This window comes from Drosophila suzukii, chromosome X (genome assembly GCF_043229965.1).
Source record: "Drosophila suzukii chromosome X, CBGP_Dsuzu_IsoJpt1.0, whole genome shotgun sequence".
Taxonomy (NCBI): Eukaryota; Metazoa; Arthropoda; class Insecta; order Diptera; family Drosophilidae; genus Drosophila; species Drosophila suzukii.
Genome location: NC_092084.1, coordinates 17,283,232 through 17,298,619, shown reverse-complemented (window position 1 = coordinate 17,298,619; position 15,388 = coordinate 17,283,232). Strand labels below are relative to the sequence as shown.

Here is a 15,388-nt window from a genome sequence, read left to right as displayed (position 1 = left end):
ATACCAAATATAGAAATAATAAAGACTACTTTGAGAACTGAATAACTTCCTTGATAACACTCATATATATTAAATTGTTTATAAATGAAGTAGAAACTTTTTAAAAAGTTTGTGATGAATTAGCATAGCATACATAGAAATAATATAAAAATACTTGAAGAACACAGAACTTGCTTAATAATACTCATATATTAAATGGAGTAGCAACTTTTTAAAAAGTCTGCGATGGATTAGCATAACTAGCATAAATACTAGAAAAACTAAGAACATGCTTAATACTCGTAATACTCAGATATTAAATTAACAACTGAATAAAAAGATAATGAAGAATTGTTTAAAAAAACAAGGAAATAATAAAAAATATTAATATAATATAATGATAAAGAAATAAGATTGTCGAAATATAGTTAACTTTAATTTGGTAATAATAATTAGGCACTTCAATATATTATTGAGCATATTTTTCTTATATATGTACTTTGACACACTTTAACAAGCATAGCAAAATATATAATATTGCCAACAAGTATAATAATAAATGAAAAGGTTAACAATTTACCACCATTAGTATTCTTTACAACCTAGATGAAACTCTACTTTCAACAAGCACAGTTTCTTTGATATAATATCAAGAAGGTCTTGTAAAATGCTTGAATATTTGTGAGTTAAGCTGCTCTCAAAAGTAAGGTGTTTTCCATATTTCCAGTAAACCTGCTGAGTGGTGGCCATGTGAACTATATCTGCAGTGGTGCACAAACAAGTGAAAATACCTCGACAATTGCCTAATGATTTTCCCAGATGCATGGCTTAAAAGTGTGCCAAGGAAAAGCGGAGAAGAATCGTTGCCAAGGCAAAAGGAGCCAACAGTCGAAGGAAAAGCAAAAGCAAACGCATTAAAAGCAACTTAATAATTCAGATCGAAATCACCAATCAGCGCTGCCGACATGTTGACAAACGATGCCGCCGACACCACCATCTTACCATCTTACAATACCATCTTACTATACCATCTTTCCAACTCTAACCAAGCCAATGCCAATACCAACTTACGGGGGAAATCAGGAAGAGCAGGAAAAACAGGGAAGCCCGGGAAAGCCAGGAAAAGCTAAAATCAGGAGGCAAGCACCATCGACAGCGACGACGACAAGAGATTTACATTTTCAAAATCGAATGGCGGCATAAGCCACCGCAAAGCAAAAGACACGCAACCACAGCCATAATGAAATCCACGATAAACAAGATAAACGAACACAAAAAGAAAAGTCACAGACAAACAATGGCATACGTGGAAAACAGAACGAACCGGAAAAGTCCCTTTTCCAGAAAGCTTTCTGAATATATCATAAAAAACATGAGAGGTAGAGCAAGTTTACCACTTAGTTAGAAGAGTTTTAGGAACTTTACTGCCATAAAAAGATTGACTCAATCATTAATTAAGGACGTCATAAAACCCTCGTTCTGACACAATAATTAGTATTGTATCTCTTAAATATTATAAAAATGATATAAATTGAATAATCTGTTGTAAATGAGCGTTTTGTAATCTACGTTAAAAACAAATATTACTCATAAAAAACATTATGAAAAATTTGTTGTAATTTGTTAATTAAATAATTATCATAATAATTTTCTAATCGTTCACTCCAACATATTTCAACATGATTATATTATACTATATTACATTATATTACATTATATAGGATTATATAAGGTTTTATAAGAATACATAAGATTATATACGATTATATAAGATTATATTAGACTATATTAGATTATATAAGATTATATTAGATTATATTAAATTATATAAGATTATATATTATGTTATATAAGATAATATGAGATTATATAAAATTATATTACATTACATTAGATTATATTTGATTAAACATTTGAGATAGCTTTTTTATTGCTTTGATTACTTGGCCTTTTCAACCAAATCTGGTAATAATATATCATTAAGTTAAGATAATATTTTCTATTCAAGAATAGAACCCATGCCCTTTGGAAGGGCATTAGCTCACAAAAAAAAAGGAACCGCCGAGCAACAGCCAGCTGCCTTGGCGACGATGGCTAAAATATTTATATCTATTTCAGCTTGGCCGCTTTATACAATTTCTATTTTGCCACACGACTCGGGTCCCCAACCAACCAGTACCCAGTACACAGTACCCAATACCAGACACCCAATACCTCGCAACACCCACTTTACTTCCACGATGTCTTCGTTTGCAATCAATGAAAGATTTATGACAATACATCGAGAAAGTCGGGGGGTAAAAGTGAGGGACCTCGAACCAAAGAAACGGAAAGGAGGCCAAAGGCAGTTACACATATTGTACTGAGGAATTTGTGGCGCTGCCACTGGCCTGTTATTTGAGAGTGATTAGTGGCTAAAAATGACTATGATAATATCGGTGGGCTGCCTACAGAGTGAACCTGAACCTGGTTTTTCCTTGTTTTTCCTGCAAAACAAAGCAATTTTCCTGCTTTTACATATTTGGTTAGGTATAAAAGCAGCAAAAAGCTTTTTAATTATGTTTTGAAACCATTATTCCCAATGTCTGCTTACCAAAATACTTTAAAGGAGTATTAAAATGTAGATTTTATAGATTATACAAAATTGGTTAGTATGACTAGATATCGGTTTATATCCAAAAAATTATTCTTAAAGTTAGGATATAAGCCAACTTTTGGTCAGATACAAAACCATTTCGAAAAATTGTAACCTTTTTTAGTCTTTAATCTTATTATGTATTTAGAAAATCAATGTATTTTTAACCAAAGTTTGCTTAGAATCGAATATTAAGAACAGGTTTTTGTGTTTGAAATTAATTTGATATATAAACCTAAATATTATTATATTAATTTTGACAGTGTAAAGTTTTCACTTGTAGAATATTCTTTATTGATTTAAATAACTAAATAAGAAGAATTTATTTTATTAAAATTATGTTTATCTTGATGATTTTTTTATCCGACTAAAAAATAAGCCTACGTTCGTTTTTTCTTACTAGCTAGCTACTGAAATGTTTTATGTTACCTAAAGATAAACATTTATGAAGTATTTTAGGAATTGTTCTTAGGACAAACAAGGATTCGAATTTACCAATAGAGGCTTCGAAAAATGTAATACTTAATAGTAAATACAAATTATACAAACAAAACCTGGCCGGAAGTTCCCCCTACAGGGTGAAATAAACAAATATGCCCGTAATGAGCGATGGGTGGCAATAAGGAAAAGTCGAGAAAATATCGGGTTTCCCAGCTGGGATGTAACTGAAATGGATTGAAGTCGCAGGAGGAGTCGTGCTCCTTTGGCTGTGCACTTGGATTTGGCTCCAACTTGGCTCTTCCGGTGGATCGCAATCGATCAATTCAATTAGCAATCGGAGCAGGGATGTCAAGAGTTCGGGATGGTACAAACAGACGTACATAGATACAGACGTACACCCACAATCGGCGATAACTCCATTTGTCCGGGGCTTTTGCCCTTCGGAAGCTGCAGTCCTTGTAAGTGGAAACTCTCAGTGCGTGTAAAATGCCTTTTCAGTGTGGGTGTGTTTTGGGGCTGTTGTGTGTGTGTGTGTTACAACAAAGACAACAACAGCGACAACAAAAACAGAAAAGAGTTGGACAACAATGAAATGCTTTTAGCCTGCGAAACTGGCAACTGAACAGCGCCAAACGAAATTAAGTTAACAACAAAGTGAGGCAGCGAGGCAAACTTTTCTGCACTGTTTTTATTGAAAATTGAGTTAAAAAACTGAAAGTGTCGACGGAGCTGAAATCGCATGTGTATCGCATGTTTGTCGCATGTTTGTCGCATGTCCTGAATGCCAGAATTCCAGCCCACTTGTCCCGCAAAAGTAGGCAACACTATTAGCCAACGCCAACTCAACGCCAACGCCAAAGTCAATGGAGATGGAGATGCCTTTTAACGATCGCCCAGTTGTGTCCGGTTATGTTTTACAATCCAATTACATCGTATTCTTTAAAGTTTGGAAGAGTTTAACCAAAGTAAAAGCTTGCTATCAGCGCATCAGTGCAATATAAAAGTACATTGTACTTGAAATTGTATTCTAAGTTTCACCACTGTTTTAAAATTTCACGAATCATATTTTTATTCCATATGAAAGAAATGTTTTTAGTGGTCAGACCAATAGATTAACACTATTAAGTTAAAATAAATATTTTAGTAAAGCTTTATAAAGAAATAAAGAATAAATTTCGACATATATCATTATATTCTCAACGCATCTGCTTCCCCCTAGTTGTAACTCTTTATCATATTCTATACTATAATCATATTTTTATTGTAAATGAACGAATTTTTCAGAGACCGTAAATATGAGTTAATTGTGATTTCTATTTATTTGAAATGCATACTGGGAATTTTATTTATTTTTTAAGCAATTTGGATGACATTAATATATCCTTTGTAACGTAAGTATACTATTTTTCCCTTTCCAAATTGATTGATTGATTGTTCTATACTTTGAGGGAAAGAGAAAAATTATGTTACCTTTGACGTTTAAAACCCAGAATCTCAGTAGGCCTTTTAAAATGAAAACCACAAATAACAACTAATAGGTGTCTCCTATTTATGGCCCTTGGTATTGGCACTAGATATGACTTTTGTACATATTAATCATATTTTATTATAATCTGGTGTATGCATTTTAATGCCAATAACTTATAATAGATATTAACTTTTGTTTTCCCTTAACCTATTCCTTAAATGAGTGGCGGCATTCCTGAGGATCCTGCGCTTATTCAAAAAGTTTCGAGACAGTGGAATGCCAATAAAAGTTGGAAGACACACGGAAGGACATGGGCATTCCGAAATGGATGCTGAAATCAGCGCAGATCAATGTATGCGTGTGTGCATAAAATTTATGAATTATTGAATCTATGAAAATATGAACATCACGTACGCCCCTCGCGCCCCCTCTCGCTCCCACCGCCGCCAAAACTATCTGAGACAGACGAAGACGGAAGACAATCGCACGGGACGAACTTATAGTTATGCAGAAAAAAATCGACGTGTGGGGGGGGGGGGGGGTTGTGTGTGGGCGTGGTCGTGGGCGTGCGTGTGCTGAAATATGCACAGAATTTCATTAAGACATTCGTTCGCTCGACGTTTTCATACCCTGCCAAAAGGCAACTATGATTGCCATATTATTTTTAAACTTTTTTGTATAGTTTGTATAAAGGTTCTTTTTTTTTTTACTTATGACAGGAGTTTGTAGTATGAACCTACGTAACGTAAGGAATACTTTCTAGAAATCTGAACACTATACCTTTAACATAGTGAGCTCTGCTTTGATGATCAAATTTATATATCTTTATATATATAATATTTCCTATATATTAGGATAATATTTTCCTGTATGCTAGACAATTCCAAAATTCGGTTTATAGAAATCCCCATCCTTTCTTTATAAACAAGTTGGCGCATTGGTCCGCGTTTGTTGTTTGCCAAAGTTTGTTCATCTGCTTCGACGTGTTTGCCGATGGCTTAGACCCCAGACCTGAAGTGCGGGATTAATACAACCTCTCTCCTAGATCAAAAACTTTTCTAATATCTTTTCGATGAATTCCATTTACAAAGAGAACAAATAAGTAAAATATTTTTTATACTTTTGGTTTAATTCTTCAACAAATGGGTACATATATATATATAACATTGTTAACCCGATGCCATCTCAGGTTCAGCGGAACCGGTACCATCGGTCGGGGAAAATTACTGTGAAAACGAGTTCGATTAATATGAAAATACCAAGAATACTTAGCTCAACTGACCTCAATATAACTCTATTAAGGCGATTCCTATACGCTATAGCGTAGGAATGTGATCTTCATTATGTTGAACCCTTATGCGGTTCGACTGGATATTGGAAAACAGCTTGATGATGAAGTTATGTGGAAACAAGAAATCCTGTTCTGGGAGCAAAGGATCTTGATTAGTAAAAAATAATACTGGGATAATAATAATAATAACACTTACTTGTATGCCGTCAACTCAACGAAAACGAAGAGCAATGCCATTGCTTACCTGTCAAGAAAAGCAATGGCCAAGTATGTGTGATTGGGTGTGTAAGGTGTGTAAGGTGTGTAAGGTGTGTATGGTGTGTCCGGAGTGTGCGAGGCAGTGAGGGTATGCAGAGCCTTTTTTATCAAACCACGTGAGCTATGGACCTTGTAAAGAAAAAAAATTAGTCTTCTTCTTAGAGTTCTTAGCCGATTTTTCACTCACCCGATTCTTTACTCTGTATTTCGAACCATTTCATTTTGAAGATCATCAGACAAAATGAAATGGGAATTTAATTCTAGCAGAAAAAAAATATTAAACTTTTTTTTGAACAATTTTTTCTTACTTTTTTTCTCACCTGGTAACACAAATACTTTGAATTTTTTTACATTTTTGATTTGTTTCCGAAACTAGTTGTGCTCCAGACGAGCTCTGGTGGCAAACTGAATGTATTCCGGCCTGGGCCGGGCTACATGATTTTGACAGCTCATTTGTTCGATTCCACGGATAGTGTGATCTAAAATTTTCAGCCGCACAATGGGTGACGTAGGCGAAACACAAATCCAATCGAAATTAATACCAAAGTTTCAATATATCCTCGAAACTGTATTCCACTGAAGATAACAACCAGAAAAAAATTAAAAAAAAAATTCGGGTGACAATCGAATACACTATTTGGATTTCGATATAAAAAATGATATTACGTTCAAGAAGTATAAATTCAAAGTCTTAAGTTGGGCTTTTAATTCCCTTTCGTTAGGCTTTGTATAATTATTCCAATTTATACACTTTTACAAGATAAAAATTGAATAATTAAAGTAAATAACTGCTTATTGAATTAAAAATTGTTTATGTAATATTTCAATAAAATATAAACACAATAATTTAAGTACAGACACATATATATATAAAATATATATATATAAAATATATGAATCTGTGGTAAAAATATGAAATATATTGTTAGTCAACTTTTTTTGTAACATTTAACGTTATTAAAAAAAGAATTCATATTAAAATCGAAGTCTTAAATATTTAAAATAACAAATATAGTTAAATTAATGAATTTTAAGTAAAACAAAAATAAATTATAAAAACATACAATTCAATACAAAACATATAAATTACTTACTTAATACTATAGTTATTTATTATTATATTATGATATGCTTTATTAATAAATACTTTACTTCAATAATTTATTACATTTTAACTATTTAGTGTAGGTAGTGTTTGGAAATAGTTTTCTTATCACAAAAATAAAATTCGAAAATACTTAAAGCTATGTTCATTTAATTTTGTATTTCCCATTTAAACACTTTGTGTTCGAAGAATTAGAAAGTAAAATGGGACTAATTGATGAATAAATAAATGTTGTTGTTTATTTCCCAGTCAAGCAAGTGGGCTTATGGATCTGTTTACTCAAGGACCAAGGGGGTAAAGTGGGATCCTTGAATGGATTGTGGCACACGTGGCATGTCCTTCACCCGATTGTCCACTAATGCGAACTGCAAACGGATAGCTACGAGTATGAATTATGCACATTTACTTGCGATGTGTTCCGTTCCACTTTCAGATGCACAAGCCGGCTAACCAAGCATCTTGTCGTGCCCTTTGAACTCGTCGCGTCGTCCCCTTCTATGCCCCTCTCTTTCGCCCCCTGCACATCCGTCTCTTTCATCCGCCGTCGCCCCATCCCGCTCTGATGTTATTCCGCTGTGCGTGTTTGCATTTTGTGCGTGGCGCTGAGCGCTTCCTTTGCGTCGTCCTTGCACAATCAGGGTCACCAAAATAGTGCTTAGTATCTAAATATTTTTTGGTTTTTTTAAATACATTTATAACTAATTTTTTTGTAGTCCTAAACAGTTAAATAGGTGCTCTTTGTAGTAACACAGTAATATAACGAAAGAATAAGAAAATTTTCAAAATATTAAAAAAATTCTTTATATTCATTTTCAAATTAAGCCACAAGCTTAAGTTTAAATAATAAAAAAGCTGACTTTACTATGAATTTATTTTACTATTAACAATCGTATATATTTACAAGAATTTGGTCCATATTTCCGAAATTAATCTCAAATAATAAAAAAAATTACCACAACCTACAATTGGTGCATATTTATATTCTATCTCTGAATTCGAAATACTCTGTGGATTGGTTGAGATTCCTAAAATAAGATAATTTATTTTTTAATAAGTTTAATAGCATTCCACGTCCCTAAATACTTTTTTTTCGATATTTGGATATGTATATAACTTATATGTATTTCTTTTAGATGACAACCTATTTATTTGACCACCACTGTGTATCCGTAATCCATTTAATTCAACCAAGCGACCATGCCAGCTGTGTGTGTGTATGTGTGCCTTTGGCATTATCAACTCATAAATATTTATTGAATTTTAAGAAATTTTCAAAAATGGCTACAGCAGTAGCCACACGAGGAGCAGCCAAGGAGCAGCAGGACCTCAATCTGCGGGGCAGCCGATGACTTGTTGTCCTGCCAGCGTATCCGTCATCGATTTCGATTGCCTCGCTCCGCTTCGCCGGCTTCTTAGCCTTCCATTCCAGCCCCCGGTGGTTACCCGGTTTTCCTCCTCGCTTTTCCTTCTCCCCGGGAAAACCCATGAATCCCCCTCCCCTCCTGTTCAGATCCTGACCCCAAGTTCGGTGGCCACATCCTTTTGCATTCTCTTATTTGGATTATAATTTTTTCCATTTCACATGTGAGTGCATTCCTCCTTGGTGGTCATCACATCCTCGGCAGTGGATCCTTGGTCACTTGTCAATTTCCATTTTCATTTCGTCGCTGGAAGTTGCGGAGATGGTCCTCGAATCGCGTAATCTCAGCGCAGAGTGGACGAGTTAGACAAGGTCATCGAATACCATTCAAGTTTAAAGCAATTCAAATACAAATCAATTCGTTAACATTTGGCTAAGCAAATTCTGTGTTGTGTTTAAGAATATATAAACAGTTTTAATAAATTTGCGATATTTGATCTTGAGATTTGATTAAGAACTCTTAAATTCTTTTAAGTAGATATAAATTCTACTTAGATATAATATTCTAAAGGTATTCTAAAGGTATCTAGGTGCTTTTTTAAATACACTTGTAAAGGTATGTATTTTTCTTATCTCTTAAAATTCTCAAAATCAGTTGACAAAGGCAAATTTATGAACTTAAAAATCTACAAGGCCTAAAAAATAGATTTAAATTTAATTCACAAATTAAATTTTAAAGATAGGCAGCTGTTTTTCTCAGTTTTGAAAATTCTGGAAACCAGTTGACATTCGTTTCGCCTTAACCATTTCCCAATGGGATCAATTAATTGATTTTGGACAGGAAGCTTCATCCATTCGAATCTCAAAACCAGTTTCCAGTACTCGTCCATTTTGGAGCATAATTCAGTTTAATATTCTTTGACTTGATTTCCCAGGAACTCAATCATTTCCATTTGCCAGCCTGGACGAGTTGAGAGGTCACAGGTAAATGCAATTTGGAAGCGGTGCATCTGGGAGTCATCGGTTACAGGGCTCACCTGTGGCCCCTTAACCCCACAGCGCCCCGTTCAATCCGGGCACCCTTAACCCCCCCACTCCCGACGATTCGACAGAGTGTCCTGGTCAAGCGGAGCTTTTCCAATTTTAATCGCATTAAATAGTCACTTAAGCGCCCTCGCCCCGCCCACTTTTCCGACCATTTGGTAGCACTGAGATTCAAAAACTACCATCCCCCCCCCTGAATTTTCCCCTTCTGTTCGCCGATGCAAAATTAACTTGTTGATGTGGCAACGACGACGAAGCCGAAACAACTGACAGGAAAAGCGGGAAAGGGGGAAAATCGGTAGGGGGCTCGTTTACCACCGCGTTGCCACGTTCAATGCTAGTTTGAAAATCGCTTCGTGTTCGAATCTTATTAGTGGTTTATAATTACAATTGTATACAGACCAATTACGTTGCGAGATGAGTAACCGAAGGGTGGGGGGAGGGGAGTGGCCCGTCAGGTGTGTGTATCTGTGTGGCTAATTAACCACCATCAGGACTGGCCGTTAAGTGCCCGTGTGTGCACTGGAAAAACGAATGCCACTGCATTGCGGAATTGTAAATTGTTTAATTTTTAAAAACTTTAGGTAAGTCTTAGTAATATAAAGTCCCTCAGCAATCACATTATAACTTTTATTTTAATGTTTAACAAAAAAAATTTAGGATTTAAGTGTATTTTTTGGGGTGAAATAACGCCCACAGTGGGTATATCATTTGGCGTTATTGGTAGGAAGCATGATCCTATTTTTGAACGGAAAAAAAAGACAAAAATGCATCTTGATACAGATAGAACTATATAATTAGGGCATATATATATACTATTTCTTTTATTTTAGGATAATATTTTTCTGTAGGCTAGAGCATTCCAAAATTCGGCTTATAGAAATCCCCATCCTTTCTTTATAAACAAGCTTGCGCATTCGTCCGCGTTTGTTGTTTGCCAAAGTTTGTTCATCTGCTTCGTGTTTGCCGATGGCTTAGACCCCAGACCTGAAGTGCGGGATTAATACAACCTCTCTCTCAGATCAAAAACTTTTCTAATAATATCTTTTCGATGAATTCCATTTACAAAGAGAACAAATAAGTGAATTTTTTTAATATTTTTGGTTTAATTCTTCAACAAATGGGTACATATATATATATAACATTGTTAGACCGATGCCCTCTCAGGTTCAGCGGAACCGGTACCATCGGTCGGGGGAAAATTACTGTGAAAACGAGTTCGATTAATATGAAAATACCAAGAATACTTAGCTCAACTGACCTCAATATAACTCTATTAAGGCGATTCCTATCGTAGGAATGTGATCTTCATTATGTTGAACCCTTATGCGGTTCGACTGGATATTGGTAAACATCTTGATGATGAGGTTATGTGGAAACCAGACATCCTGTTCTGGGAGCAAAGGATCTTGATTAGTAAAAAATAATACTGGGATAATAATAATAATAACACTTACTTGTATGCCGTCAACTCAACGAAAACGAAGAGCAATGCCATTGCTTACCTGTCAAGAAAAGCAATGGCCAAGTATGTGTGATTGGGTGTGTAAGGTGTGTAAGGTGTGTAAGGTGTGTATGGTGTGTCTGGAGTGTGCGAGGCAGTGAGGGTATGCAGAGCCTTTTTTATCAAACCACGTGAGCTATGGACCTTCAAAAGAATAAAAATTAGTCTTTCTTCTTAGAGTTCTAAGCCGATTTTTCACTCACCCAATTCTTTACTCTGTACTTCGAACCATTTCATTTTGAAGATCATCAGACAAAATGAAATGGGAATTTAATTCTAGCAGAAAAAAATATTAAACTTTTTTTTGAACAATTTATTTTTTAATTTTTTTCTCACCTAGGAACACAAATACTTTGAATTTTTTTACATTTTTGATTTGTTTCCGAAACTAGTTGTGCTCCAGACGAGCTCTGGTGGCAAACTGAATGTATTCCGGTCTGGGCCGGGCTATATGATTTTGACAGTTCATTTGTTCGATTCCATGGATAGTGTGATCAAAAATTTTCAGCCGCACAGTGGTTACCGTAGGCAAAACACAAATCCAATTGAAATGAATACAGATACAGATAGAACTATAAAATTAGGGCATCCTTTTAAAAGGACTATCTAATTATAAAAATAATAAATATTATATCTATATTTTTGTTTTTTATTAGGAATTCCTTGATTATCATTACTTGAATTGGCTGACCCTATAAACATTTTTTTAAACATATTACTTGGCACCCTAAAATGTTATTTATTGATGATCAAAAAAGATAAATACGGTAAGAACTTAAAACATTTATTTAATATTTTTTATTTTATATATTTTTTTTTTGAGTGCACGAGTAAGTGTGTGTGCTTAAATGGGAAGTCCAAGTATCCCGATAATGATGTTCATTTCGTAAGCAAATGTCATAACACACACACAATCCCCCCTCCCCCCACCAGCCCCACCCACACCCACATTTATGTAAATAGCGACTGAAATTTATGCATATGTATTTGTGCAGCTCAGAAGACAAAGAGCAACCCCCCCCCGACCCCAAGGAGCCTCAACCCACATGAACCCCCCCTCGAGTGTCCAAGTGCGCACATGCCTTGTAATTGAATCCACGTCTGAAATCTGTCTGTGGTCGATAATTTCATTTGGGGCTCCATTTTGAATACAAATTTATCGACGAGCAACTCCGTGACACGTTCCAAGAAACCGCATCACGATATGCCGATATTCAATGCCGCCCCCTTGATGGAGGCTGGAATATTTGCCAGATGCCCAGTCAATTTCTAAGCACTATCTTCGGACCGGCACTACTAATTGGAATAGTTGGCTGTGGCAAGTATGTATGCCTATGTGGCGCGCGACTTGAGGGCTAATGTGTGCGGGAATGGGCCTCATAACTGAATTCAGAACCTGCACTATAAGGATATATGTAAATGTATCCCCAAAACCTGGAAATCCAACACAAAAACAAAGACTGAAACGGTTCCGTATTTCCCCGATTCAGAAAAAAGTCAATATTGATTCCATTTCCATACTAAAAATATTTATTACACGTATTATCTGTATAGCTATTTTCTGTATACCCTTGAAGTTAAGTTTTTCCCATTAATTACAATACAAATATAAAATTTTTTTGGGTTTTGCCATTTATTTTGGATATACATATAAGCATTTAGTTGTTTAAACCGTATTATTTGTGTTTATGTATTTTTCTTGAGAAATCCGATGCAAACTGCTCGTCCAGCGGGACCGGTACCATCGGGATTCTCATTCCTTCAACTGTGGGCGCAGCTGATCAGGCGTGTTGTCATCGGAACTGACCCATGGGAAAGGAAGGCAGTGCAGGGTACTTAATGAGTCCTACATCAATTGTCTGCAAATTTTTCGCAATGCTGAATATACAAAAAGTTTGGTTAATGGACAATAATATATGCTTACGTGATTCCTAGGTGGAGTTCGGAGCAAAATGCGAAGGCCTTTGCTAACGAGAGTGTTTCCATATTTACCACGTCTAGATATACCAAATAAATTCTAGAACAAAGAATGTTTGTCATTTTTTTTATAGTTTTTTGTCACTTATTTTTTTGTATAGTTTTTTCACTTTATTTTTGCTTACCCGTCGCTGTACGGAAAATTTTGAATTTTAATTTTGGGGCCAGGACGAGATGTGCTCCAGACGAGCTCTGGTGGCACACTGAATGTATTCCGGCTTGGGCCGGGGCACATGCTTTTGACAGTTCTACTTTTCGATTCCATGGATAGTGTGATCTATAATTTGGACTTATTTATTTTGCTACCCTGTATAGTATACGAGTATATAACCTTTACACTAGTCACTCAAGATTCACAGTACTTATTACTTAGCATATTAGCACATTAACTTTATTTATTTATTTATATATTTAGTTTTTTTTTTTATATATTTAGTTGAAAAATATGTACTAAGATGAAATTTAAGTTAACTCTCAAATTGAATTGCGCATCTTATTGCTTAAATTTCGTTGGTGGCTACAAAGTTGTATAGCATTTGCGGATCCAAAATTTTGTTGTGGAGGGGCGATACAAAAAAAAAATTTTGACTAGAAATAAAAAAAAAGGGAATAAAATACATATTAAATATACTTCTGTCCGAATACTGGCAATATAATTGGTTCTTTTAGAGGAAGAAAATATGATTAGCTGAAATAAATACTCAAGCTTCTTCGTAATTAATATTTTATGAAAGAAAATCAATGCCCTGAGGTCCATCCAGGATAGAACTTTTACATATTATATTTTATTCACACTTTCCCTTACATGGTCTGTTATTTTCAAGTAATAAGTATACCTCGCAATATTGCAAAATGTTACTTTAATCTTTTAAAAATTATTGTATCGCAGCTTGCAAATATTTCTAGCCCGTAAAAGATCATAGGAATAATAATTCCCAGCCGCACCGCAGTTGGCAAGGGAAAAAAAATCAAATCCAAGTCAAACGTATCCCAAACGTATCAATTCGAAATTGTATTCCATTGGAGATAGCAACAAGTAACACACATAAAATATAGAAAAAGTTCTGCTGAAATTAGAAATATATAAGTGGGATTTTTATATAAGGAATGGCTAGTATTACGTTCAAGAATCGACCCACCGAGGTGTTGCACACCTACCAGGTGTGGCGCATTGGTAGCAATGTGAACGACAAGAGCTTGAACTACTGCCATCCAGATAAGGTGGGTTCTGCCATTGCTAACTAAGCCAATAACCCATATATCATTTTGAATATCCCCCAAGTCGTTGGACAAGTTCCATGCCAGCTTGACCCGCAGCGAGAAGGGACTGTTTCTGGTCAACGAAAGTCGTCACGGAAGTGTCTCCGTGAATGGAGAACGAGTTGGAGGTCCAGTACTGATCACCTATCGGGATGCCATCAATGGCATTGTGAAGCTGCGATTCGGCCGTGTCGAGGGATATCTCCGCGTATCGGGAAGCATTACTGGCTAGGCTCCCTTTGGTTAGATCAGTTTTATAAATCGTTTGGTCTATTTGTACCGGAATGTGCATTATCATGTTAAAAAAAAGCAAGTTATAAAATATTTAACTGTCATTTCTACTCTCTATTTTATTATAATTTAAGAAGGGTCACTTTCATTTTTTTATTATAATTTAAGAATGGTCACCCTACCTACCATCAAATTTATGATTTAAGAATGGTCACTTTCTATTATATTATAATTTAAGAACGGTCACACTTACCTGCCATCAATGTTGTGATTTCCGATTTTGGGTCATACTATAAAGATTTAGCTTAAGAATTGTATCTTGGATAATCGTAAAAATTACTAATGCTAAAAATACTTCTAAATTGGATGCGTATTTGCTAGGTTTTTGAAATTGATCAAGAATTTATATACCAATATATAGATATTTGATGAATGAAAATTCAACGAAAGCATTACTGATAATGAAAAAACAAGAATTATTTTTGATTCCTTTTTTTAACCATAGAATTACCAAAACAACATTTTTATTTATGGGTTCCTATACGCTAGGACTTATTATAACCCTGAGTTTAGGAAAAAATTTCGAACCGTTATAAAACAGCTATAAACTTTTTCTGTGCGCTTGCGCTTTGTTTTTTTTAAGAGCAAGAATAAGGGAAAACAGCGAAAGAGAGTTCAGAAAATTGAAATTGATTGTCGAGGTTACACGAAATTGACGCTAATCAAATGCCCCAGTGATTTAAGGCAGGCGACTCTTATATTCGCGGGTTGGTGTCCTTACTAAAAGGACTCTTTATAAATCAAACTATTACAATCTTAATAAAAGCACATACAA

At 35.0% G+C, this 15,388-nt stretch overlaps 1 protein-coding gene and 1 long non-coding RNA gene across 4 annotated transcripts; one reads left to right on the top strand and one right to left on the bottom strand.

Moving 5' to 3' along the window:
* Positions 1 to 5,625: 5,625 nt before the first annotated feature.
* On the bottom strand, positions 5,626 to 11,501 carry LOC108005262 (uncharacterized). Of its 3 annotated transcripts, none has more exons than XR_001767275.4 (5): positions 6,393 to 6,542; positions 6,260 to 6,332; positions 6,011 to 6,201; positions 5,806 to 5,946; positions 5,626 to 5,749 (listed from the first exon to the last, which is right to left on the bottom strand). It is a non-coding gene; the product is annotated as an uncharacterized lncRNA (long non-coding RNA). The 3 variants fall into 3 exon arrangements; XR_011604611.1 differs by lacking the exons at positions 5,806 to 5,946; positions 6,011 to 6,201; positions 6,260 to 6,332; positions 6,393 to 6,542 and adding exons at positions 10,843 to 10,974; positions 11,039 to 11,229; positions 11,289 to 11,361; positions 11,422 to 11,501 and having other exon boundaries at positions 5,639 to 5,749; XR_011604612.1 differs by lacking the exons at positions 5,626 to 5,749; positions 5,806 to 5,946; positions 6,011 to 6,201; positions 6,260 to 6,332; positions 6,393 to 6,542 and adding exons at positions 10,668 to 10,786; positions 10,843 to 10,974; positions 11,039 to 11,229; positions 11,289 to 11,361; positions 11,422 to 11,501.
* Positions 11,502 to 14,051: 2,550 nt separating this feature from the next.
* LOC108005268 (uncharacterized) lies at positions 14,052 to 14,657 on the top strand. Its single transcript, XM_017068457.4, has 2 exons — positions 14,052 to 14,283; positions 14,345 to 14,657. Exons 1-2 carry the CDS (start codon positions 14,170 to 14,172, stop codon positions 14,552 to 14,554), a joined length of 324 nt encoding a protein of 107 aa, XP_016923946.1. The 5' UTR covers positions 14,052 to 14,169; the 3' UTR covers positions 14,555 to 14,657.
* The last annotated feature ends 731 nt before the right edge of the window (positions 14,658 to 15,388 follow it).